General features: G+C 36.1%; 13 protein-coding genes across 13 annotated transcripts; 8 read left to right on the top strand and 5 right to left on the bottom strand.

The window, feature by feature from the left end:
- Positions 1 to 721: 721 nt before the first annotated feature.
- On the bottom strand, positions 722 to 1,219 carry RO3G_08684 (uncharacterized protein; the record flags this gene model as incomplete). The annotated part of the gene is made up of 1 exon (XM_067663274.1): positions 722 to 1,219. One exon carries the CDS (start codon positions 1,217 to 1,219, stop codon positions 722 to 724), a length of 498 nt encoding a protein of 165 aa, XP_067519375.1.
- A 595-nt stretch (positions 1,220 to 1,814) lies between these two features.
- On the bottom strand, positions 1,815 to 2,492 carry RO3G_08683 (uncharacterized protein; the record flags this gene model as incomplete). The annotated part of the gene is made up of 1 exon (XM_067663273.1): positions 1,815 to 2,492. The coding sequence occupies one exon, from the start codon at positions 2,490 to 2,492 to the stop codon at positions 1,815 to 1,817; it is 678 nt and encodes a 225-aa protein (XP_067519374.1).
- An 812-nt stretch (positions 2,493 to 3,304) lies between these two features.
- Positions 3,305 to 3,823, bottom strand: RO3G_08682 (uncharacterized protein; the record flags this gene model as incomplete). The annotated part of the gene is made up of 1 exon (XM_067663272.1): positions 3,305 to 3,823. One exon carries the CDS (start codon positions 3,821 to 3,823, stop codon positions 3,305 to 3,307), a length of 519 nt encoding a protein of 172 aa, XP_067519373.1.
- Positions 3,824 to 4,223: 400 nt separating this feature from the next.
- RO3G_08681 (uncharacterized protein) lies at positions 4,224 to 4,850 on the top strand (the record flags this gene model as incomplete). Its single annotated transcript, XM_067663271.1, has 1 exon — positions 4,224 to 4,850. The coding sequence occupies one exon, from the start codon at positions 4,224 to 4,226 to the stop codon at positions 4,848 to 4,850; it is 627 nt and encodes a 208-aa protein (XP_067519372.1).
- Positions 4,851 to 5,386: 536 nt separating this feature from the next.
- On the top strand, positions 5,387 to 5,794 carry RO3G_08680 (uncharacterized protein; the record flags this gene model as incomplete). The annotated part of the gene is made up of 1 exon (XM_067663270.1): positions 5,387 to 5,794. One exon carries the CDS (start codon positions 5,387 to 5,389, stop codon positions 5,792 to 5,794), a length of 408 nt encoding a protein of 135 aa, XP_067519371.1.
- Positions 5,795 to 8,672: 2,878 nt separating this feature from the next.
- Positions 8,673 to 10,910, top strand: RO3G_08679 (uncharacterized protein; the record flags this gene model as incomplete). The annotated part of the gene is made up of 7 exons (XM_067663269.1): positions 8,673 to 8,730; positions 8,786 to 9,183; positions 9,236 to 9,464; positions 9,520 to 9,656; positions 9,707 to 9,856; positions 9,910 to 10,029; positions 10,095 to 10,910. The coding sequence occupies 7 exons, from the start codon at positions 8,673 to 8,675 to the stop codon at positions 10,908 to 10,910; spliced, it is 1,908 nt and encodes a 635-aa protein (XP_067519370.1).
- A 1,436-nt stretch (positions 10,911 to 12,346) lies between these two features.
- RO3G_08678 (uncharacterized protein) lies at positions 12,347 to 13,004 on the top strand (the record flags this gene model as incomplete). The annotated part of the gene is made up of 2 exons (XM_067663268.1): positions 12,347 to 12,695; positions 12,838 to 13,004. 2 exons carry the CDS (start codon positions 12,347 to 12,349, stop codon positions 13,002 to 13,004), a joined length of 516 nt encoding a protein of 171 aa, XP_067519369.1.
- Positions 13,005 to 13,955: 951 nt separating this feature from the next.
- Positions 13,956 to 15,776, top strand: RO3G_08677 (uncharacterized protein; the record flags this gene model as incomplete). Its single annotated transcript, XM_067663267.1, has 1 exon — positions 13,956 to 15,776. The coding sequence occupies one exon, from the start codon at positions 13,956 to 13,958 to the stop codon at positions 15,774 to 15,776; it is 1,821 nt and encodes a 606-aa protein (XP_067519368.1).
- Positions 15,777 to 16,206: 430 nt separating this feature from the next.
- Positions 16,207 to 16,694, bottom strand: RO3G_08676 (uncharacterized protein; the record flags this gene model as incomplete). Its single annotated transcript, XM_067663266.1, has 2 exons — positions 16,207 to 16,448; positions 16,499 to 16,694. 2 exons carry the CDS (start codon positions 16,692 to 16,694, stop codon positions 16,207 to 16,209), a joined length of 438 nt encoding a protein of 145 aa, XP_067519367.1.
- A 991-nt stretch (positions 16,695 to 17,685) lies between these two features.
- RO3G_08675 (uncharacterized protein) lies at positions 17,686 to 18,462 on the top strand (the record flags this gene model as incomplete). Its single annotated transcript, XM_067663265.1, has 3 exons — positions 17,686 to 18,026; positions 18,093 to 18,196; positions 18,314 to 18,462. 3 exons carry the CDS (start codon positions 17,686 to 17,688, stop codon positions 18,460 to 18,462), a joined length of 594 nt encoding a protein of 197 aa, XP_067519366.1.
- A 1,899-nt stretch (positions 18,463 to 20,361) lies between these two features.
- Positions 20,362 to 21,318, bottom strand: RO3G_08674 (uncharacterized protein; the record flags this gene model as incomplete). The annotated part of the gene is made up of 1 exon (XM_067663264.1): positions 20,362 to 21,318. The coding sequence occupies one exon, from the start codon at positions 21,316 to 21,318 to the stop codon at positions 20,362 to 20,364; it is 957 nt and encodes a 318-aa protein (XP_067519365.1).
- A 268-nt stretch (positions 21,319 to 21,586) lies between these two features.
- Positions 21,587 to 22,063, top strand: RO3G_08673 (uncharacterized protein; the record flags this gene model as incomplete). Its single annotated transcript, XM_067663263.1, has 2 exons — positions 21,587 to 21,732; positions 22,039 to 22,063. 2 exons carry the CDS (start codon positions 21,587 to 21,589, stop codon positions 22,061 to 22,063), a joined length of 171 nt encoding a protein of 56 aa, XP_067519364.1.
- A 1,645-nt stretch (positions 22,064 to 23,708) lies between these two features.
- On the top strand, positions 23,709 to 24,704 carry RO3G_08672 (uncharacterized protein; the record flags this gene model as incomplete). The annotated part of the gene is made up of 4 exons (XM_067663262.1): positions 23,709 to 23,960; positions 24,027 to 24,411; positions 24,599 to 24,633; positions 24,687 to 24,704. 4 exons carry the CDS (start codon positions 23,709 to 23,711, stop codon positions 24,702 to 24,704), a joined length of 690 nt encoding a protein of 229 aa, XP_067519363.1.
- Positions 24,705 to 24,781: the final 77 nt, after the last annotated feature.

Raw genomic sequence — 24,781 nt, 5'->3', positions numbered from 1 at the left:
GTATCGTGTAAGGAAAACCAGGACATAGACTGCATAAGCTAGTACTTTCAATTTTGGCGATGATCTTGGCAGAAAAGCAAAATTAGGCTGCTGCGGTCTAAGAAGTGTAAATCCCGAGGTAAGTGGAGAGGACCATATAGCGCGTAGCAATGGTTCTATTGCCAAATTGAAAAGAAGAGGAGAAAGGGGATATCCTCGATGTAAGCCTCTAGCCTGCGAAATTATGTGCCGTGAGGAAGCCATTGGCGTTTATACAAAGAGTTATCCCAAAAAAGAGGAGGATAATGCTGGTAACCAACGATTGTGGAAAGCCAAATTTATCTAAACATGCTTGTAAATACTGAGGGTGCACTCTGTCATAAGCTTTCTCTTGGTCTAAAAGTAAAGCGATACTAGGGAGTTTCATTCTTTGAGCAACATACATTACTAGTCGAGTGGTAACCCCATTGTCTGCTATGAAACGGTTAGGCATAAATCCCGTCTGGTGCATGTCGATCAGGTGAGGCAGAACTTCATTGACTCTTGTTGATAAATCCTCGACCTCTTGGCTACAGTCACACCAAATAAATTTCTAGACAAAATATTGAAACAAAAATTTTAAAAAACTATGGCATGTAAGCTCAAGACAAATTAATACGTGTATACTTAAGCTTGGGATTTCAAGTTTTGAGAAAAGAAAGATTCACATGTTTATTTTAAGAATATACTCATAAAATGATTTTCAGTATTCTGTTGCGCAGCCTTTAGTTTTGATAACTGCTTCACATCGCCTCTTCATGCTTCGAACCAATCGGTCGGTAAAAACATCATCCATTCTTTCCCACTTTCCTCGTAGAACCACCTTCAATTGCTCCAAGTTTTTGACCGACGATCTTTTTCTCTTAATTCGCTTTTCAAGAGCATTCCAAACACGCTCAATAGGGTTCAAATAAGGGCTTTGAGCAGGCCAGTACTCAAAACCCTTGATTTGGTGGGTTTCCTTCCACCGTCGAGAATAACCACCTATATGACAGGAAGCTCCATCCTCTTGGAAGATAAAATCCCTCTCCTGATGCAACATGACATTTGTAGACCAAGAATGAATCAAAAGAGAATCAAAAGTTCGTTGCTCTGCTATTGAAACGGCAGACGACCAGGATATTACCGCTGACAGAGGAAGTGTTAAACAGAAGTGAATTGGCACAGGATCAGGTTGACTAAATGTCGTTTTAAGAGCCATTGAGACTGCTGAAGTGTCAAGCAGGGCGTCGAAAGCCTTGAACAAGGTTGAGCAGATACTTGGCTTAGAAGAATGGAGAAGGCCACAACGCACAGGAAGAAAAAGGAAGGGCAATCGAGGGTCAAGCAGAACCACAGGTGATGCACTAGCCGTGTGAGCCGCAATCCATTGAAAAACCACTTTAGGTGGGGTCGTATGCTGTAACAAGGGGGTTAACCAACGAAATTGGAGCCCCCATTGTTGAACATACGGATCTAGAATGCCCAGACCGCCTTTTGTAAAAGGTAGGCAAGGTATATCGAACGAAACAGGAGGAAAAATTCGAAACATGAATTCACGACATATTCTATGGATACTTCCAAGCGTACGCTGACTCACCCATGAGCCTCGTAAAATATGCCAGAGGGTTGACAAAATCAAGGTGTTGAACACCGTGGCTCGGCTACAGAAGGGCAGATTGCGTTGTTTGTGGATGTCACAGGCGCGAGTAATTTTGTTAATCATTTAGTCTTGGAAAAATTGACGCTGTGTTGTAGAATGCACAAGCAGATATCAAAGGTAAGTCAAGGGTTCGATAGACCGGGGATCATGCCATTTAGTGATTCCATGAGCGGCTAAAACGAGGGGGGCAGTGAGGATGGGGTAAACCCGACACTGAAAAAGCAATGGTTTTATCGAAATTCATTTTAGCATTGGACGCCAAATTGTAGCAATGAATTAGCTGCTGTGCCGCTTCAAGATCTGCTGGGTCCCGCAGGAAAAGGAGCGGGTTATCCGCATAGGCCAGGACTTTCAGTGGTTGGATGGCGGACAGACCATGGAGAGGATCACGAACAGTAGGAAGGGAAAGACTTGGAGGGTCAAAGCCACGGATGACAGGAGAATCACTAATAGACTTTACTAATGGCTCTAGTACGAGGTAGAACAAGAGAGGGCTAATAGGATATCCTTGTCGCAGATCACGTCCAAGGGAGACCGGAAGGGTAAGGTACCCATTGACGTTGACACACATGGAAGTGCTATAAAACAAGTTTGTGATAGCGGAAGTAAACTTGTAAGGAAAACCGTAACAATTTAGGACAGCTTGAAGATAGGTTGGGTGAACCCGATCGTAGGCTTTTTCTTGATCGCATAATAGGTCAACTTTATCTGAATTTCGAAGAGAAGCTTGTTCGATCGCTATCTGGGCTAAAGCACCATTGCCAGCAATAAATCGTTTCTTCATGAAGCCACTTTGCCAAGGTGAGATTAATGGTGGGAACACTGTGACCATGCGAGCATTGAGGAAGCGAGTGAAGATCTTAGCGTCGCAATTAATCAAAGTGATAGGTCGCCTTTCTTTGGAAGAAGACAGACGCACGTTTGTAAGCACGACTGAGGAAAGAGACTACTAAATATAGCATCGTTATAGACGCGTCCGATCAAACCTGAATACTTTGGATGTTTAAAGATGAGTTTCAGGAACGTGTAAGACAGACCGTCAGTGCAAGAACTGATGATTTTCGGGGCGCGCGAAGTTAGATAGAGAATTTCTTCCAAGAGAAACGACGAGGCCATGATTTAAGAATTATCATTGGATAGTCGACAGGAGGAAGGTATTTTGGAAACCATAGCATCTAGTGCTGAAGAACAAACAGGTTCAGGAGAATACAGCTTGGTATGGAATTTCTGGGTGACTGAAGCATTTGGGTACGAGACGAACAAATGTCTCCATTATCAGGGTCCCATAAACATGGAATGGAACTTTGAACCACTCGGATCTGAAAGATGTGACTTTTTTGGACTATATTTTGGGATTTTCTTATTGGGTTTGACCCCACCTAATTTGGAAGATGTTATTGTTATTGTAATTTCTAAAACAGTTATGCCTACCTGATATAAAAGCATAAATCATACTTGTCTTTGTCTTTTCTCTTTGGGTTAAATTTATTATAACTTTCAGGAAATTTAGAAAAAGTAAAGTATTCATCATTATTAATTTTATTATATTTAAACTAACTTCAATAAAAGCTGTTGTCATTTTACAATCTCTGATTATAGTCTATTAAACAATCAAGTCACGAATTAGGAGTTTCTGATAACTTTTCAGATCGTAGCAGATCGTTTTAAATACCCGACGTCCATTTCTCCTCGTTCCCACCAGGTCCGTTCAGCTTTCAAAATGGCGATGGAAGTAACCTCCTGTTGTAGAACTTGAATTTGCTGTTCCACACGAGGTAAGTGTGTACCCAAAAGCGCAGGAGGAAAAGAGCTACGAAGCAAACGTTGACGCTTGCGTTGCAAAGCAAGTATCTGTTGCTTTCTCCAGTCGACATGATGTCCGCCAAAACGTTTAGTAAACTGCTTGACTTTAAGCTTTATTAAATTCCATAAGTCTTGCGGAGGCAATATCGAATTAGCAATTTCCTGATCGTACAAGCGCGTAAGCTTGAAAGCCAGTTGCTGACGGTATTCTTTGTTGCTCGTGTAGATTGGATTTGCGTGCCATAGGCCTGGCCCTGTGTCATCAGCAAAATCAACTTTGCAGATGACTTGAAGCAAGGTATGGTCTGACCAATGGGGGTTGAGAAACTCAACTTCAGAATCAACATAATTAATAATCATACCTTGGGCAAGATATATGTAATCAATTGTAGAGCGGCTGATTTCTCCACGTCAGAGGATGGCTGTGTCTAGCTTATTTGCAGAGTGCGAAAGAAACATGATATTCAATATTTTGTCCGAAAATTTATTTGGTGTGACTGTATTATTTGGGTACAGTACGACACGCTTTTTTGTTTTTATTTGGGTACGCTATTTCTTTACTTCACTCAAAAATTATCAGAAATGACAACAGGTAAGTTACGCATGTTGTAGAAACAAAAAACGCCCTCTCACGTAAAGACATTTAGAAGAAAGCAATATAAACATCGATAATACCGTACTACCATGAGCATATAAGCCAGGCACTGATCTAATAAGCAAAATTGTGCTGACGGACCAGGGTATAATAAACGCTACAACAATGAGCCTTGTTGAAGCAGCGGAAAACACGTACACTGCTGCACCAACAGAGCTCATAAACAAAAGCAAGTGCGATGTTTTGTACGTTCCGAATGCCAATTCAGCATTCCCACCAATCATAATCGAAGTGCAAAAAGCTGTCGATGAAAAGTTCATAATCCGAGCAATTCAGTATTGCACGCTTGTTTACCAAAAATACAGTAAACAACCAATTATCATTATTTTTGGTATATTGAGTATAACAATGCCCATTCTTTCTTTGACAACCGCCTTCATTCGTTTCCCATTCGCCAAAGAACTGGCCAGATTGGTGTGGGCTCAATGTTGCATGCTCATATCATCATTTAGCTTGGATGTAATCGACAAGAAAATTAACCAGTTGCATCCCCTTGCTGCGATTGGCGTGTTCATGTGCTCCCAAGCAACATCTATCAACATGCTTGAGCTTGGGAAGGAGGACAAGTTAATGCAGCTTCTTTATAGAATTGCATTGAAAAGCGTTGAACAAGTAGCTAGGGTGGAAGATGAAAAAGTGCAGCGTATTGTGTCTATTTGTAACAATACAAGTTACCAACTACTTGCATTCCTCTATATCAAGTCGGTGTATGACACTATAGATCTTAAATAAATTTGAACCTCTTTGCAATTGATATCTCTAGCGCCTCTAATCCCCTCATTACAAAACCTATTCGATGATGTTCAAAACGAGGTGCTCTCAAAGAGTGCCAAGTTGTTCCGTTTTTCTCTTGTTATTGATATTCTCCAAAGATAGATTCTCTCACCATTTATGTGTTCCATTCGTATAGATAATATACCTAGATTATTACATCCTTACCCTATTTTGATGATCTTGACCCTATTCAGCTTGCTTCACTAATAACTTATCTATTGTACGCTGACGATATAGTCCCTATTGCTGGCAAGTATAAAATGACAGAACTTTTACAACTTTGCGAACGACGCAGTCTCGAGTTAGACTTTCGTTGAAACCCTAGTAAATGCGCGATACTTGATGACAGTCCCCAACCTCTACAATATTCTCTTTATGGTACTACCATCTAACGTCAAGCTTCTTTTTTCTACCTAGGCATTCCATTTAAGCCAGGAGGTTATCTCCATAAACAAGAACTCGTCGCCAATAATGTTTCTAGAGTCTTGACAACAATGAATCAGTTCTCTTCCATTGATGTTAACCCCAAAGATTTCAGTCGTCTTCTTGCCGCTCGTTTCTATTTACAAATAATGCGCTCACAATTTGAATATGGTTTGGCCATTAATACATTTACATCAGCTCAGATCATCCAACTGGAAAACGCACAAAAACACTGCCTACGTACAATTTTCGGTGGTTCTTCACGCTCCTTGGTCAACATCATGCTGCATCTGGTTAAACTACCCACTATGAAAGAACGGATCAGCATCCTACAGACACAATTCCTTCTACGTTCCTTATATCTTTCTGATAGTACACTGCTTTCTCATCTATTACCCTACATCAAACAACATTTTGGTGTCGACTCCGATGGCACAAACTTTCAAAAACAATGCTATGGCAGCGTTGTTTACGGCTAGGTGACACCCTGTATGCTCGTTCCTTTAAGACCGTCTAACGTGGGTTCCTGCAAGACAAAGTTTTACAAAGGTAATTAGCTCCTTACTCTGAGCTACTCTCTCTTTGTCATCCTTCTTTGTCCTTGGATTCTATATTTTAGCTTCCCATGTCTACTCTGAACATAGCAGATGTGCCCGTTGAAGATTTGCTTGACTGCCTAGTGGTCAACTAAAGCCCTGTCTCAAGCATCATAGTCGCTCTCTTTCCAAGAAACATGCTATAGAATGCCTCGATATGCATCGAAGGTTATAAATGCCGACTACTATTGAAGATCCCTTGTCTTTCCTTTTGAATTTACTACCCACTTGCAAGCCACGCTCCTTTCAAGCTATTTCCTCTTGGTTTCTCCGCTAACCCACCATGTATCTGATTCTTCTTGAGCTCGATCACCTTCATCATCAAGAATTACCTCCCCCCTCCTTCCCTCACCTCCACTCTTTTCCTGAAAACAACTCTCGGATTAGTTGCTTTTCTTTTACTTTTTTCATCCTTGATCTAAAAGGAAGTTTTTTCGATCCTTTCTCATTCCCTTTTTATCTGGCTTGGGCAATTAAGGTGTATTAAAGATACCGTGCGCTCACTTAGATCTTTTTTTAATATAAATAAAAATTTAAACACAAAAAAAACGAAAATTAAAAAAAATAAATAAAATACTCTATTATTTTTCTTGACATAGGAATTATGAAATTTTCTTTTTCTTGCTCTAACTACTTCATCACACCAACAAGTCTATAGATTCTCTGCACTGGAAGCAGACGGGAGATGCTCATTTATTCAAACTCATCAGACCATGTCTTTAAATCATTGATACTATCGAAAAGCTAAAGGAAATGATTTAGCCATATAAGAAGTTTTTGACCATGAGGGGTTGGCAGGGGATCAGTTTATCATAGTATAGCTGATCCAATTCATGCAGTATGGAGCATATAATCGGCCATGGCTGATACCAGGTGAGAGCTGAATTTGAGGCGATCGAAGGACATAGAGGAAGCATATTCAAAAGAAATGACAGTGGATCCTGGACAGTTTCGGGCATAAATAGGTGTTGGTGCATATCAAGGCAGTTGATAGCATGATTCTTAGAGTGCTGTTGCATAGGATGTTTTGGACATGGTCTTGGTTTGCTACCAGAGAGCCAGCCTAGTCTCTAGCATATACAACGGCTACGCTCTGACTTAGACAGGGTAACTAGAATATAGGAACCATGGAGATTGATCGATGGCAGTTAGAAAGCTGCTTGGAGGTTCGGCATTGTTGACGGATCTTTAGGTTCTATTGCAGAAATCGTCGTTTAGCAACCTTGAATGAGCGAGTATCAGGTTCGTCAGTAGTAGATAGCACCATTTTCCAAAGCGAAGTCCGAAAGAGGAGGTACCATTGATGCCCTTTGGTACACTGGACGTAAGGTAGTAGGCGATGAAGCAACGCATCTTCAGATAAATATAGAAAACGAAAGAGGAACTGCGCTTGTAGTATACTGACTCGTTCAGACATGGGAGCAACTTGGACATGTGAAACATAACCTTAGTGGATGCTTTGTCTCGAGCACCTATATTTTCCTGATGCAGCTATTCTGGGCTTCCTCCAGAGCGTGAAGTTGATGGTCCGTGAAACGAATGATGGCTAAGACGTACTCGATCTGAAGCCGAACGATGTGAGCGTAGAATCTAGTGCAGAGAAGCTTGGAAAAACCGGAGGGATTCACACTAATGGATGATAGTATCTTCATCATTGCAAGAGCCTTATAGGTATTACGTTGAATTAGTTCCTCTGAATCAAGATAACCACCCGGTTTGAAGGGAACGCCAAGGTATGCAGATGTGGTTTCTCTTGGTAATGGCGGACAATTATTTTTTTTTGTAACTGACAATTGTATTTATACAAAAAGTTGAGTCACGCCTATTCTTCATTTGGTAATCACTCACAGCTCCGTATCTTTTTCTTTTTCTTCTTTATTATTAAATGAGTGCAGCGTTTTATTCTTTTATTAATTCAGTTACTAATTCTATTACTTCAAAATACGACATTAAATCTCAAATTTCAACCTCGGGTTTATGGAAAATATACCAAGGAGAAAGAAAGACCACAGGAAAAAAAGTGGCTCTATTTGTAAAACAAAGAAAAATTAAATTCTAATTTTTCTTGGCTTTAACTGTTCTATTAGATATTTGAAAAGAAAACATTAGACAATAGTTCATTTAAACGAGATAGAACAAGACACGATATCGAAACTATATATGATCTATTGAAGAAGGAGGTACAAAAGTAACAGCAACAAGATGTTGGATTGATTTAAACCATGTATTTTAGGCAGGAAACTTGGCAAGACTAAGACACCCTTCCATTCTTGAGGTTGTTGAACCTATGAGCGAATCTCGTAGCTCAATTGTATTTGTGACCGAACCCTTGATAGGCTCCTTGACTCACTTAGTTAAAAGTTCAGACAGTTACTCTTCAGAATCCACCGAGCAAAGCTTAGATCTTGATGAATTGGAGGTTAGGCAATGATTGGATTAGATTAAGTAATTATGTGCAACTAATGGCAAATATTAGATTCAAAAAGGATTATTGCAGGTCGGTAAAGGGCTTCAGTTTCTCAATGATGCAAAAGTGGTTCATCATAATCTTACAACGGATGCTATCTTTGTCAATGCAAAGGTGAAAATATAACAGTAAAACATTCTAAATTCTTAGCTTATAAAAAGCATATATTGTAGGGAGATTGGAAAATTGGAAGGTATCTAAAGCTCACTGCATTTTTTTACAAGTAAAAAGAATTGACACGAAAAGCATAGTTTAGGATTTGGTGTATTTTTGAATAGTGACGAAGTGTCCAATATGTATGATCATAATGATTCTTTACCTGAAGCATGTCAAATTAACCTTGATTATGCAGGTATAAGCAATAAAAGCATGTGTATACATGTTGTCTTACTTACCTTTTTTAATAGCTCCTGAATATATCTTGAACAATAACGTATCTCAATCCAATGATATGTTTGCTTTGGGATGTTTAGCTTATGCGGTTCATAATAAAGGTGCTTCAGTCTTAAAGACATTCAACAACTATCACAGCTATGAAAAACAAGTGAAATCCATAAATGCTCACTCATTTGCGAGTATGCCGCCTCATTTGCAACCAGTACTTGCTTCGCTTTTGACACGTCTCCCAAATCAACGAATGACGCCAATCGAATTTCAAAATTCAAAATACTTTGACAATATATTGGTTTCAACCATCCGGTTTTTAGAAAATTTCCCAGAGAAGACGAGGGAAGAGAAGGCACAATTCATGAAAGGGTTATCCAAAGTACTATCCCAGTTTCCAGAAAGAGTGATTAGACGAAAGGTAAGGTTTATTTGTGCTGCTGCTGTCTTTTATATAACTACTTTGACATTAGATATTACCTTCCCTACTGGAAGAATTAAAAGACTCGCAATTATTACCTTATACCATACCTAATGTATTTGCTATAGCTCATAATCTAAATCAAAATGAATTTTGCGACTTGATTTTACCTTCTTTGAAGCCTGTATTTCTTGTTAGAGATCCACCACAAAACATGATTGTTCTTTTAGAAAAACTAGATATTTTACAATCAAAAACTACTAGAGAAACATTCCGCGATGGTAAAGGCGATTTTTCTATTATCAATTTCTATTTTTCACTGTTTTTTATATTTAGATGTCATGCCGCTAGTCTATGCTGCATTGGAGTCTCCAACAGCTGTTGTACAAGAAAGGTCATTACGAATGATACCTTCTCTATCTGAATCTCTAGACTATACAACTGTAAAAAGCTCACTCTTTCCTCGTGTTCAAGTAAGAGAAGCTATCCATACTTTTTCTTTTGTCTCATGTTTCAGTGATAGGCTGTGTTTGCTCAAACTACTATTTTGTCTGTCAAAGTAAGCACATTAATTTGTTTTCATTCTATGATCAAAGTTCTGGATAAGTTTACTATTCAAGAAAAACTGGTGCCTAGTTTAAAAAATATCAAGACAAAAGAGCCTGCTGTCATGGTAAACAAGAATGATAACTTTGCTTTCTTTTTTCTAAAGAAATTTTAAATTAGCTTGCTACATTAGCGGTATATGATGAGATAGGTAAAACAGCGGATAAAGAAATAATCGCGACTGAGCTTTTGCCTCAATTGTGGAGAATGAGCTTTGGACCTTTACTTAATTTGGAGCAGGTAAAGTATACCACATGAAAAAGAACGTACTTGTTTTATTAATTTGTGTTTTGTATGTAAAACAGTTTCAAAAATTCATGAAAACAATACATGATTTGACAAATAGAGTGGAAGAGGCTCATACAAAGCACTTGCGAGAAGTAAAGTCTTTGGAAGAGCAAACACACAGTGTGAACTCTTCCCCACAAGTAAAAAACCTTACTGCTGATAGTGTTGATTTTGAGACTCTTGTGCAAGGAAGTCAATCAACAAGCAATAAGCCAGCAGAAGATATGTTTGGAAAAATGACTAGCAGCATATCTGTCCCTCCAGTAGTAACATCTTGGTCTACTTCATCCACATTAACTCCATCAAATACAGTGAAGCAACAAGCTGGAACCAATAAATCGCGATGGACATCTTCTGTCCCCCCATTAAACCCATCAAACATGGCAACCCAACAAACGATGGCCAGTAACAACACTAAGTGGAACTCTTCTGTTCCTACTTTAACTCCTTCAAACACACTGACTCCATCAAATAAATTGAACCAGCAAACGACGACCATTAACAACTCACAATGGAGCACATCTGTGCCTACGTTTTCAAGTCATACCAACGAATCAAACGGATGGAAACCAAGCAACTCAGCATCTACGTTAAAAGCCATTCAGCCACCTCAGCAAAGTAGCTTCATCCCTGCTATGCCAATGAATCAAATGTCATTGAATAATGGATCCAATCACAATGCTTTTAAGAGCTTATCCGGTAATACAACCTCTTCTATACCACCTTTGCAACCTTCCAGTATGAAAATACTTCAACCCACTAGCTCACCATCGATTATAAAAAACTCACCGCAGAAAAAAATTGATATTCATGCATTTGATCCTCTTGGTTAATAAATTAATATCATGTTTCAAAAGTGTAGAAACATTCATCCCTTTTTCTAAGTGAGATTTTTACATGTTATCAAAAGTAATAAACCAAGGGAATATGTACTATATCTTCAATCTTTGTTATTTTAAACACTGTGTATTGTACTGAATTATTGGCTTGTACTTTGCCCAATGTCTTTTGTCAGCCAATAACCATGTCAGCTCTCATGATTGTCTATTATTAGTTGCCACATAATACAAGATTCCCACTTGTCGTTTAATAGCCTCTTTTATCTCTAGAAAAACAAGAGCAGCTGCTGCTAGCTATTGATTTTCTTTTAAAAATTATATATTTTTAGATAATACACTTATAAAACGTGCGAAGTTGATTGTAAGGCCACGTAAATCAAGTGTAAAAAGAGCAGATCTCACAACAAATAATAAATCAATGGATATATCAGTAAGGGTTAATGTGTCCAACTCTATTAGACCTTCTTATTCACGCAAGCTGACTAAAGTAGTCGACCAACATAACATAAAAAAGCAAAACAACTTAGTTTATAGGTACTTTTTGGTACATATTCTAAAGATTAACGACGAAATATTTTGTTGTCTATGTTATCTTTATAGCTACCATCCATCATTGTTATTCTTTGTTATTAAGATTTTTTTTTAAAGAACACAGCAAAGTATCAAAAATTCAGATGTTCGAGACCTTCCAAAAGCTATTTTTATCTTCACTATTTTTTTTAAAAAAAAATAGTACAATTGTAAAAGAAAAGTTTTTTATTGCAGAACAATTGCTTCCTTGTTGTACAATTTGCATTAGATTCTCTATCAAATAATTAGAGTCAGCAATAACCGAAAAGAAAGAGTACCTTACACAAGCTGGAATGAGAATAAGTGTTTGGCTTATTACCAAATTAAATTAAGAAGAAATAACACAATAGAACAACAATAAGGCTATAACTGAGTTATAAACACATTTTGCCAAGTCCAGTAAAATTGTTAGTACCTAGATTTGTGATCCCTTTCTGATAATGAAAAGTGCCCTTTTTTACTATCTTTTGTAGCATTTTGCTGTAAAAAGAAAACAATATGTATCACCTTTTTGTACCCTCTTCAATAAGTTCAACTCTTTTAAAGTAGGCAGGGACAAAATAGATTTTCAATAGATCAGCAAAGATCTCCACCGAGAGGACCCATATCAGCATGACAGTGAAATACATCCTATCAAAAATTTGAAAAGACAAAATTATTATTGGAGAAGTTCTTCATCTATTTTCTAGATTATAAACATATAAATAAGGTACAATAAAAGCAAGAAAGAATCACATATCAAATACACTTTTTTTTCACTCCATTGTTTTCTTCCTTTTACAAGCATCCTGCCCTTCATTTATCCTAAATTTATATTTACTATGCTTCCATTCATTTCCCTTTTTATTCTTTTTATCAGCATGGTCATTGCTGCACCTACCAATACAACAAACGGTGACCAACCCACCATCCTTGTTAAAAACCATTGTAATGCTACCTTAAAAATAGGTTACTCAAAAGATGTTGACTACTTTGGTACAGTTGTTGATGTCTCTGCTGGCAGCTCATACACTATTCATCCCTCTGTTGGCTGGAGTGGCCGTGTTTGGGGAAGAAAAAGCTGTTCTGGTGATAAATGCTATGACTCTGGCATGGGTTCTCCTGCTTCTCTTGCTGAATTCCACTTTTTAGACTCTGGTAACACATTTTACGATATCTCATTTGTTGATGGCTTCAATTTACCAATGGTTGTCGAACCTGCTTCCAAAAGTAAAGAAGGTGATACAGACGGTCGCATGTGCTCCACTCCAAGATGTACCACTCTTCCTGAAATGTCCCTCTGGATGGGAAACCTATGATGATAACGGCAACTTTTCTGGTTGTAAAAGTGCTTGTACTAAATTTAATACAGACGAATATTGCTGCACTGGTGCTTACAATGGCCAAAATTTATGTCATGGAAATCAGTATACTGAACAAGTGAAGGATGTCTGTCCTGATGTTTACAGTTATGCATATGATGATGCTACAAGTGTATTTACTTGTGGTACTAGATCCTTTACTGTTACTATTTGTTAGACAATCAACTTTCTCCATGCCTATGTTCAAAAATAAAAATAAAAAACTTAAACTTTTTTATTTTGCAGATAGCTAATAAGTTCTAGTTTATCTTTTTATTTCTTTTTAAGCCTTTTATTCAGCAATGGTATTTAACTGCAGAGTTTAAAACTCAAAAAACGTTTATATTTAACCATAAGCATGCTTTCATCTTTTTCATTTAGTACTTCTATTAACACTACAGCAACTAAACCTTAAAACAGCATCACTCCAGGTATCTCAAAAATTGAGATACATCAAGATAATTAAAGCATGGTATCATCATAGTAGACACAATGACTTTTCTGTTTGTAAACCATTAGCTTTGTCATTTTCTGCTTCTACTTCCTTCGATGCAACTATTATTTGATGATTAAACCAATAACATTAGTTAATTTTCCAAATTCATTCCCAGACATCTATAACCTATATCAAGTCTTGTATACTGAAAAATTCACCTTTTGCGGTACTTCTTTACATTTCAAACATTGAATGGCTGATGAACCAAAAAAGGAAACAAAATCAACTCGAGCCTCATGGGGAACAGCATGCTATCGTTGTAGAGGATTCAGGTAAAATCAAACTACAAAAGAAGACAAATTCCTTCTTTTTTAAACTAAACAGTTCAAAAGACATGCATGCGATCGTACAAAGCCTTCTTGTACACGTTGCCAAAGAAGAAAAATAATTTGTATCTATCCCGAAGCAGCACCTACTTTAAGGAAGCTACAAAAAGCAACAGAATCACTAGGCGATCGAATAAAAAAGTTTGGAGAACTTTTAAAAAATACAAGCGAAAATAATCAGTTTAACAAAGCAAATAGCAGTAGAGGCATGTCGCTTCAAAGACTTGCTCAGCCACGATCATCAGTATCTCCATTATCGCAAATTTCTATCAACTCTTTTTCTTCTGTTTCGACTGATATGAATACAATGGTCTCTGCCAGTTCATTCTCCGTTTATCCTTGCCACAAATGTTACAAGGATTTGCAGCCCTGTGATCTAACATTACCTAGCTGTAGTCGATGTTTCTCTACCGGCCATGAATGTATTTATCAAAAGACAGAACCCAAGGCAAAGCATGTATCTCAAGTTTTGAATACTATGAATAAAGTCATGGATCAGTGGCAAGAATCAATCGATAAAATGGCAAAAGACTTTGCTCAAAAGACAAGGGATTTTGGTCAAAGAGTAGATCAGTCATTTAAGCGAAAACCATTACAACCATTTTCTTGGAAAATTACGACGACAAACAAAGGAATATCAGTTGAAGGCAATGTCAATTCCTTTAATGATCTTACAAATTTTGTAGATCAGTTTAAAAAAGTGATGCATATCTCAACTCCACAAAAGGAAGAGACTTACGCACCTGAAGTATTAGATGACATGGTGGCATTACCTGGAACAGAATATGTAGACGACACGAGCTCTATTCATACATCTTCCACCTTTTCATTTAGCATTTTTAACAACTCACATCCTCTCGCAGATTATGATGATCTTATTCCTATTGAAATCACACAAGAGTTGACAGATGGCCTAGTTGACCTTTATTGTAATACTCCTTGTTGTACAACAACCCGTTTGCCTATTATTAATACTGAAGAATTCTTGGCTCGTTATCATGCTTCAGAGAATCGTCCTTGTCAAGCTCTCATTTTTGCCGTATGTGCTGCAGCAGCCCGTAACGCCTTTCAATTTCATGTTTCTAATGAGATCGATAAAGAATATAATGTGGGCAAGACCATTTCAATACTTTACTGTTTAAAAGGCCGTGAAGTATTAGCTGAATGCTTTGATGAAGAACCCTCGCTTGACCTCTGTATGGCTGTCTTCTTACTTGCCTATTGTCACATGCAAAACGGCTATACAGGAGTACTTTATATTTATGAGTGGATTGCATTTACCATGGCTCATGAACTAGGTCTTTATGATGAGAATAGAGAGCTTAGCCCGGAAGAAAATATGCTTGCATGGTGTCTTTTTTATTTCAACACATGGTATAAAGTCTTTCAAGGTAATGCCAGTTCATCTGGCCAAATCTATCCACGTTGTCCACTTCAGCCTCCTCCACCAAAGCCTAATTTATCAGAGTGTGCGCCTAAAACCATGGTAAAGCATTACATATATACAGAATGGTATTATCTGATTCAGTTACAAGTATTGCGTCAAGAGATAACAAGCCGCTTACTTTCTACGCAACCAGAAGGACAGCCAGATGCAACACTATCTACTGATCTATTAGCCTTTCAAAACAGACTAGACGCATTTTATAATGCCTTACCACCAGAATGGAGGAGTTTGGACGTCAAATTTGACAATTCGACCAATTGTGCCGACTTTTATTTATTAGCCAATTCTTGCATCTTCAATGTTTACATAGATTATCATATCAACAAAGTTCTACTTCATCAAGCATTTTTTCCCGCAGAACATTTTCCAACGACACCCTCGGCCATTCAATCCCTCCATTCTTGCCTTAATTCAGCCCTCATCATCTCTCAAGCAATAAATACCATGGTCAGTCAACAGGATAATCAATGTAATATCCCCTTATACGGTTTAATGTTTGCAAACATGGTATATATCAAGCTTTTAAACTACCCTGGTGATCATCCCTGTAAGGCACTAGCTAGACAAAGCCTCGTTCAATCTCTGGACACATTAAAAACATCAAAACCTTATATTTATGATCTTGACATGAGTATACATTTATTGAACATCATGGAAAAAGACGTGCTTCAAGTTTTGTAAGAAACAACATACATTTTTATATTAATGTTAATAATAATGTAATAAAAAGCTAAGAAAAGAATCTGTGTTTTTGTGTATATTTCATATTATTAAATAAAACTGTGTTATTTTTTATCGAAAATAAATGGACTTTCTTTTGTAAATATGTTGTTGAGCAGCCTTTGCATTTGTTGCTGTTTAGAGAAACACGGCTAATTGAAGAACAAACAGGCTTTGAATAGTTACTAATGGTAAAAAAAAGGAAAGGGAAATACCAGTATCTTATGATGTCATTGCAAGGTCATGAATCCTAATGTGCCAATGTGATTATAGAGAACATGTAGAGATTTTAAAGTATACAAAACTGATATTATACATGATGTCTTGATATACAAATTATTTATTGATATTAATTATATAAATTGCTTAAATATTTCTCACAAAACCGTATTTACAATGTTTTCAAATTAATTTCACCAACAGGCTGTTTACCTGTCAGTCCGCCCAAGCCCATTCCTTCTTGTTCTGCAATTTGATGATTATTATTACTAGTATCATGCTGCCGATTTTCTGAGAAGCCTCTTGATTCATTGGAAATATTCTGAAGAGGTTGTGCGTCGTTTGTGGCTATATTTAAAGATGGCCCAGCTTGCTGTTCAAAGTTGTTTTTATGCTTAGGATTATGTGCGCTCACTAATGATTTGTTTATAATTTTAAGCTATTACTTTATATCTCAAACTTACGTCTATCGTTGTTTTCGGGATAAAGCCCTTGGTTTATTATAAATGATTGAATTCGATGCGGTCCACCAATTTTAGAATTTTTGTTTTGATAGTTTGTATTTTTACTTTGCGCTTGTTGAAGAACCGTGTCATTTAGATTATCTTCATGAAATGTACCGGGCATTTCAGATGTAGGCTTACAAGGAGCATTGAACATATTTATTGCAAATTAAAATAGGGTTTTTTGTTCCTACATATTTATATCTAATTTATTTTTCTCATCACATCATTGTGATATAATCTTCCTGCAAGGTTTTACACACTATTTTTTTTTACGTCAAGCGCTATATGTTAAAAAGTTTCATGAGCAGATAAAGCAACAGGGTATTAACACAAATCAAGCAACAAACACATAATAAAACTACCATCAAGGCAGGCGATATTAAATGAAGTAACTTAATTTTCACCATCACCAATATAATGTATATGCAAGCAGATTAACTGGATTTTAAAACTATAAGCATGAAGAGGAAAGGTTGACAGTGAAGATGATAAATGAGAACCATTATACAGACAAGCAAATATTAATTGAGATTACCAAGAGTATTGAAGAGATGGTTGAATACTCACACTGGTAATTCCACAGACAGAGATTCATATAATTAATTTTTCTCAAGCTTCACGAGTTAATAGAAAATAGACATAACTATGAAACACCTTAGATCAAGCGTACTCTGGTACATTCAGCATTAGCCTGAGTTAAATCAATGTCGTTGTCAAAGGCAACTGGCTACAGGTTTTTGTAATATATTGCTGAAATTAATTTGCGTTATTTATACTACTCTTATTGCTATTATAAACAAGAAAGAAACCATTTTTACTAAAAAAAAGTCTAAGTAATCGTATATGTCTTCCCAAGCAATAAGAAAGAATAAGTTAATATATTAAGACACTCTTTATGAACTGCAAATTTTCTAAATCGCTGCTTTATTCTTCTGTATTGTCTTAAACAAATTCCATAAAGTATGCAAACAACGTGTAAATATATCACTGTACGAATGAGAACCACTAAAAAACAAGTATCATAAACATTAGCATCCTTTATGTCAGCCTCTTTTAACCGACAACTGGGATTTGAAATTCTGCCGGTCAAAAATCAATCAGCTTGCAACTCTCCTGTATTTTTTTTTCTTTTTCTTATAAAAAAAATGAGTTTTATGATGGACAGGGCTACTGAAGCAGCAGCTAGTAACCTTGCTGAAGTAAGAAAACTCATTGAAAGTATGACTGCCCTGGTAAGTAGTCAACAGCAACAACAGCAACAACAACAATTACTTCAAAAGCAAAAAGAATTACAGTTCGAACAGCAGCAGCAAGAAAAAGAACAAGCAAAACAGGAAAAAAAGGATATTCCTTCAATACAGCAACAGCAACAACAGCAGAAGCAGCAACAGAAAGAGCCACAATTGAGTACAACAACCCCAATGCCTCAAAACACAATGCAAAATTGGTCATCAAATACCAACTCAAATAATTTATACTCGTCAAGGTAAACTAGTCAAAGAATTTTTTTGTTTTTACATGACAAATCCATATTGAACACAACTATATATAGCCAACAAACCAATGCCAATACAAACAACGAGATAAATAATAAAATTCAGAACACCAATGCAACAGCATCTGCGCCGCCCATAATGCAAACATTGCCAACAGCAGGTATAATTGTTGAAGTAAACCATGTAGTATATAGTAGAACTTTTTACTTCCAACTGTCTCGTAAATTATAACATCACACTATTAAGTATATAATCTAACAATTCATACTTTGATTAGCCGAGGCGACTATTGAACCACTTGTGACATGGTTAAGGTTAACATTCCAAGATCCAAGTATTTCTGGTATGGTATTACAGTACAAAGGATTTGATGGTTTGTGGAAGTGTTTATTGAACCGTAAAAAAAAGATAAGAGACTTTAAATAAGAGATATTAACTGTCATGATATAGGAGACGATTCCTTGAAAAGAGTGCTAAAGCAGAACTTAAAAAACAATACAATACTCCAAATGAGAGTGCCATGTGAGCAGGATCTCTTGAGTGTAAGCAAAAGTGTGTGTGTACAGAATTGAATTGATTTCTTATTTTTTATGTAATGCAGTCGGGATACACTGACAAACGCCTTCTGGCATTAACGACAAAGCCTTATCCAGCACCAATACAACCACCCAATCCAGTGTTAGTAACACATCAAACAGCCTCCGATGATAATGGGAGTAATAACAATAGTAATAGTAGCAATGAAACTTCCACTTGATGTATAAATAATAAAACAGGACATTTTTTACATGTACAGCGTTTCGCGTTTGAAAATACAAAAATTAGAAGGTGAAAATAACTTGTTTTTGGAGCAAGGAATAAAATTACTTTGTACCTAATAAAATTTATTGGTGGTCAGTAAAATGCATTTTTCATCAATACAAATGATACAAAAAAATAACCCAAAATATGTCAAATTAATAAACAGTGACTAATATACTTTTTTTAAATAAAACAATAAGGATAAGCGTCGGAGTTTATTGTAATAGTAGGATATAGATATGAGGACGTATGTATTGTTGGTATCTTTGGAATAGCCTACCGTGGGTGCTGTAGGGATTAAGGCCGTAAGTCGATCATAGATTATGAATTGTTTCATTCTTTTAGGCACTTCAAAAGGATCATTCATAGCCACACTAGGAGGCTTATCATTCATAATTTTATGTCCCTCATTATAAAAGAAACACATTCTTTCGTTCGAATCTGTTGGGGCTCCGATCAACATTGTTTCTTTTCTTTTATATGGTGATCTGGTAAGAGTATTTCTTAATTGAGTTGCTGGGGGGGTTGTTTAGCAGCATATGTTTACATACGAGAATGATATCTGTGTCTGAAATGGTTAGCCATTTCTTAGAATTTAGATTTTTGAGGGTTGTTTTCAATATAAAGTTCAACGCCATGCTTATTACATAACTTGGAAAGTTTCTTTATTTGAATTTGAATAGTTTTGTGACAAATATTAATTATTGAATTGTTGCATTTGGTGTTTGAAGTAAAAAGTTTAAGAGCAAAAAATGCTTCCGTATGGTTTAAACCGTTTAGTTGAATTGCTGAAGCCGTAATAAGTGGGAGAAATTTATTTCTAAGCGATTTTTCATTAGCAGGGATGCTGTACACAATATTGGATTTTGTGTTAAAAGCAATTTCGTAACTAAAAGTATTTGGAATTCCTTAAGCAACCATATATTGCAGCAGTCGAATCTTGATAAATGTTTTTTACCTTATTCACAGATATATACTTCTACTGACAATAATGTATAAAATGTTGTCCATTTCATCTGTCAACATTTCCCAATACCTTTTTGTTCAAAGAAGCGCTCCTGAATGCACTAATGAATATTTGGCCAATATCCCAGTCTGCAGACAAAATATAATTTGACGCTTGGCTTACCAATATTGCTATTCATCATACCAATTGGATCAAACACCAGGCTTGTATTAATAAGAGACATGCCACTGCTGCTTCCTATATGTCTAAAGAGGCGTTGAAACCTTGTTTATTGCCGAAGGAGATGCGTTGCTTCATATGTGAGCACTGTAAAACAAAAACGGTAATGAAAAAAAGCAACCAACATGTCAGTATCAGAAGATAAACATTTAGATCAAAGAATAACAAAAAAAAAAACCTTCTGTTGAATTTTTTTTTATGGATGAAAATTTTAATGTTTATTAAAACTCATCAAAGAGTATAAGGATTAAGAGCGATACAAGTGTATTAAACAGTGACTTGTCGCGAAAATACAAAAGAAATTAACATAGAGAATTGTAAGCAGATAGTTTCAATAGCTACTTCTGGATTTGATTGATGACAATCTCATCCACGACAGGAGTCTGTTCAAAGAATTGTTGCCAGTGGGCTTTCCAAATGAATCGAATGACTGTAGCAAAAAAATCATAGATTGTAAACTTATCATGATAGTGTAAGATGTAATACTTGGATAATCTAAGTGTGGATAAATCCTCGAATATTGAGCTACAGTTGGGATCTTTAGGATTTGACAAGTATTTCTTGAAGGCTGCGTTCCACAAGTCTTGCTTTTGAATACAAGTAAAGAGCATATGCTGCTCTGTTTCTGATAGCTTGCACAATTGGCAGTAGTCGTCATCTACCTTTGCTGGGATGATTCTATGCAAATTGGCGCGAGTGGATAATTTCTTATGGAGAAGTCTGTACCATACATTCCTAGGAATATGGTGCATAGGGCTACTGATAAAAGCTTTCCAGTTGTTAGGACTTATATTTGTGATTTGTGAGTTTGAGTTGAAGCTAAACATTGTCTTTAATCGACGATTCTTCAATGCTATTATATTGATATCTTCATAGCTCATCTGTTGAATGAATGGGTCAAAGTTGATATTTGGTTCAGTTGGATGCTCTTCATTGTCCAATTCAAGGTCTTGCTGTTCAGCTGATAATAAAGATGCAAAATATGACTTGAAGATAAGGTTTCCAGTAAGTACAGCATTTTTGATTTTTTGTAGAATATTGGGAGAGCCACAATGTTGTCTGCTTTTGAACTGTATGCCATTTGAAAGGAAATCTTGTTCAAAGAAATGATATGCTTTTTGTGCTTGAAGAAACTTGCTAAACTTGAATTTCTCTTGTGGGTCTTCTTCGCATATATCTTTGAAGGGAATGAGTAGACTAGTTTGTGATGATATTGTCAAGTCATTTTCTGTAGATAAACGAGGACAGGAGTCCAAAGCACTAAACATGGGGATTAGTGAATGGAAGCCTTTCATGTTAACCTTCTGTTGAATCTTTTTTTTTCTTGAAATTCAACAAAATTCAAGTTGTTGAAAAATTGGGACAGTTGCAATATATGGTTGTTTAAAAAGATCCAACTTTTTTTAGAAGTAAAGAGATTCTACTGTACGAATATATCATGCGCTTTTCACAGTAGCATAAATTGATTGGTTAAAATTTTATACTCCATACCATCTGAAGCTGATTTACAATTTTTTTTCCTCATTGGCGATAATTCTTTGGGATTGAGGGATGCTTCAAAGAATGTATGCATTAAGGCGTGTAAGAACGGTTCCTATCTTGACTTGCCTTGGAAGTGCATTGGATGGACACACGCCACTTTTCAGGGTCGCCTTTGTTTTAGACATTGATTTACTACAAAGGATTGTTGCCATGCTTCGGAGTAATTAGTAAGAATAATGTCCTACGAAAACTTTGAAGTGCATAGACGGCAATGCCGCTACTCCTTTTTTTTTTGAACCATATAGTTTCTTACCTTCTCGTGGTTGATCCTGTCAATCAAAAAAGTGTGGAGCTTTTGAGCACTGAAAGGAAGCTTAAACTTTAATCAAATAAAACAATACAAAAGTTCTTTAAAAACAAAGAATATATTTTGAGTATTTTATTGAGTATTTAATTGATTACATCACAATCCCCAAAGGTCTAAAAGCAAAGGAAAGTGGGATATAAAACTCATTGCCATTTTTCTATTATAGTAATAACGAGCCAAAGAATAACTAGAGAGATTGTTTCTGTATTGGAATAATCTGCGCTTTATAAAATCCCTCACTGCATGGAAAGCTTTTGGTATATCTTTTTCGCCATGTACAATGTTATACCATGGTTGTTCAAAATTGTCAAAATACCAAGAAGTCTAATTTCATTTATAAACATGATGTTCTTTTCCGGTTATACGCCGTGATTCTGATCGGTTATTGTTTTTCATTTTTGCATTTACTAAGCATTTAAATATAGTAAACTGCCCTTTTTTTGGGTTTATTTTATATTGATAAGACGTATTAGATCGATAAACACTGGAAAAAAGACTTCGTCTACTGTAAAATCTTTGATTCAATGGCCAGCCAAAAAACCTTAATTGATCTCTTGAAACATTGGCTATGAGCAACAAATTCCCATTATTATTAGTAACAAACATTTCTCCATTGGCAATTAATTAAATATTGTATTTGAATGGGGGTATTTATTGCTACAAGACGATGGAAGTATGATTACAGCTATTTTTTTCCCATTAGATTTGCATGATTCGAAAAAATTTAGTATACAAGATATTGGTTTATGGAAAGAATATTAAAATAAATTTGAGCTTGAATCATTTGTATTGATAATAAAAGCATTTTACGGACCAATTTAACATCTGAGCCTCAAATTGTAAAGCGTTTTCTTTTTTATTTTATTCAACATGTCTTCAACATTAGATGAACAATCTACAACACCTTCTTGGGATCAATTAAGAAAAGAAGCGAGACAACTAGAAAGCGAAATTGAACTCAAACTATCTACTTTGGCTAGAATAGGTCAATCAACTGGGTTAGACAATACAGGTCAAGAAGCAGAAACAGATGAATTATTGAAAAAGGTACACAGAAATAAAAGATTGTATAAATAATTAACAATAAGAAAAAATAGTTGCAAAGTGTCATTTCTGAAATGGCAAACTTCATTGATAGACCAAGTATTATACCAACTAATTCTTCAATGGTTCACTTGTTAGGAAGGCACAAAGATATATTATATGATTATACTAAAGAGTTCAGAAGAGTCAAGGTAAATATTATTTATTGGATAAAGAGCACTTAAGCTCAGCGTAAACATAGGTCAATATTAAAGCAGCTAGAGACAAAGCCGATTTAATGAATCAAGTACAAGACGAAATAAGAACATTTAATTCAGCGAGCAATAGAGATAATGTAGATTATTACTTAACTGAGCGTAACAGAATAGAGGGATCTCATAGATTGACAGATATGATTTTAGAGTAAAGAAAAAGAAGGGTTATATATAAATTTATAGCTTATTAAAAAGCTTGATAGACAAGCATATGCTACGAGGGAAGATATATCCAGGCAAGGAAGAATTATGCACAATGTGAATCAACGTGTTGGAAATATAGTTGGTAAAGTATTCTACATATTATAATAATGAAAATATTATATTGAACATAAAGTATGATAGGCCGTATACCAGGTATAAATAACATAATTTCTCGTATAAATACAAGAAGAAAAAGAGATACACTGATTATGGCTGGTATAATATCAACTTGTTCCATTCTTATCATCCTCTATTGGTTACATACATGAATAAAATAATTGCTGAATGTCCGATTTCTTTTTCTTGGGTATTGTTGACTAGCAAACTATTGAACATGTCTAAATTAGTGAATGCTCTTCAACAACAAGAAGAAGAGTATGTTCGTCGTCCTCCTGTGCATCTTCGCACTTCTAAAAGTTCAACTATACGGCATAACTTACTTTCACCTCCAAGAACGACCAGTAGTACCTTGAGAGGTAGTCCAACAACTCGTCGAAGAACTAACAGTTTTACTTCCACTATGGGAAAAAAGAATGTGAAGCTATTACCAAGGCTAGAGGAAGAGAACGCAAATTTGCCACCCCAAGTAAATAAGACAAAAATATGTTTTGGTAAAGCTATTACTTATTTTGTTTTTATTCTACAAAAATAGGATTCCGTAGAATTCATTCTTGCTCAGATCAACAGACAGAATGCCAAACTAGATGATGACCCAAAGTCTATTTGTATTCAATCTAACCAGCTCAAAAGCAATCTATCGACGATTCAAAAGTTGACGACGGATCAGGTAGAAGAAAACATCGACTGGGAATTTTGGGCAGCCCTAACAGAAGATTTCAGCTCCGTTGCTTTAAAGCTTCCTCACCTTGTCTCAGCCAAACTCAGGGCGGGTATCCCCTCCAAGGTAAGAGGCGTTATTTGGCAAGCCATGTCACAATCGGCCTCTTTGAACCTCGAGACTATGTATGGACAACTTGTAGCTGAACATTCTCCCTATGAGCGAGTCATCCAACGAGATTTAGCTCGCACTTTTCCTGGTATAGAAATGTTCAAGCAGGAAGGAGGGCAAGGGCAAAGATCATTGGAACGCATACTGTCAGCTTATAGTTTATATGATTCACTAGTTGGATACTGTCAAGGGCTAGCGTTTCTTGTAGGACCCTTATTATTAAATGTAAGCTTAATAATTAGTTTTTTTTTAATACTAAAACAAGTATAATGTAGATGCCAGAACAGCAAGCTTTTTGTGTCTTTGTAAGGTAAAAACAAAATTTATGCTTAAAGTTACAAAACTTAAATGTATTAATGATAGAAATATGGAAACATATGAAATGAGAACAATGTTCACTTTAAATATGGAAGGCTTACAACTTAGATTATACCAGTAAGGAAGTTTACTTGATCAAA

The sequence above is a fragment of the Rhizopus delemar genome, genomic scaffold (assembly GCF_000149305.1).
Source record: "Rhizopus delemar RA 99-880 supercont3.6 genomic scaffold, whole genome shotgun sequence".
Taxonomy (NCBI): domain Eukaryota; kingdom Fungi; phylum Mucoromycota; class Mucoromycetes; order Mucorales; family Rhizopodaceae; genus Rhizopus; species Rhizopus delemar.
Note: the sequence above shows the minus strand (reverse complement) of the source record. Positions and strands in the feature narration are given on the sequence as shown.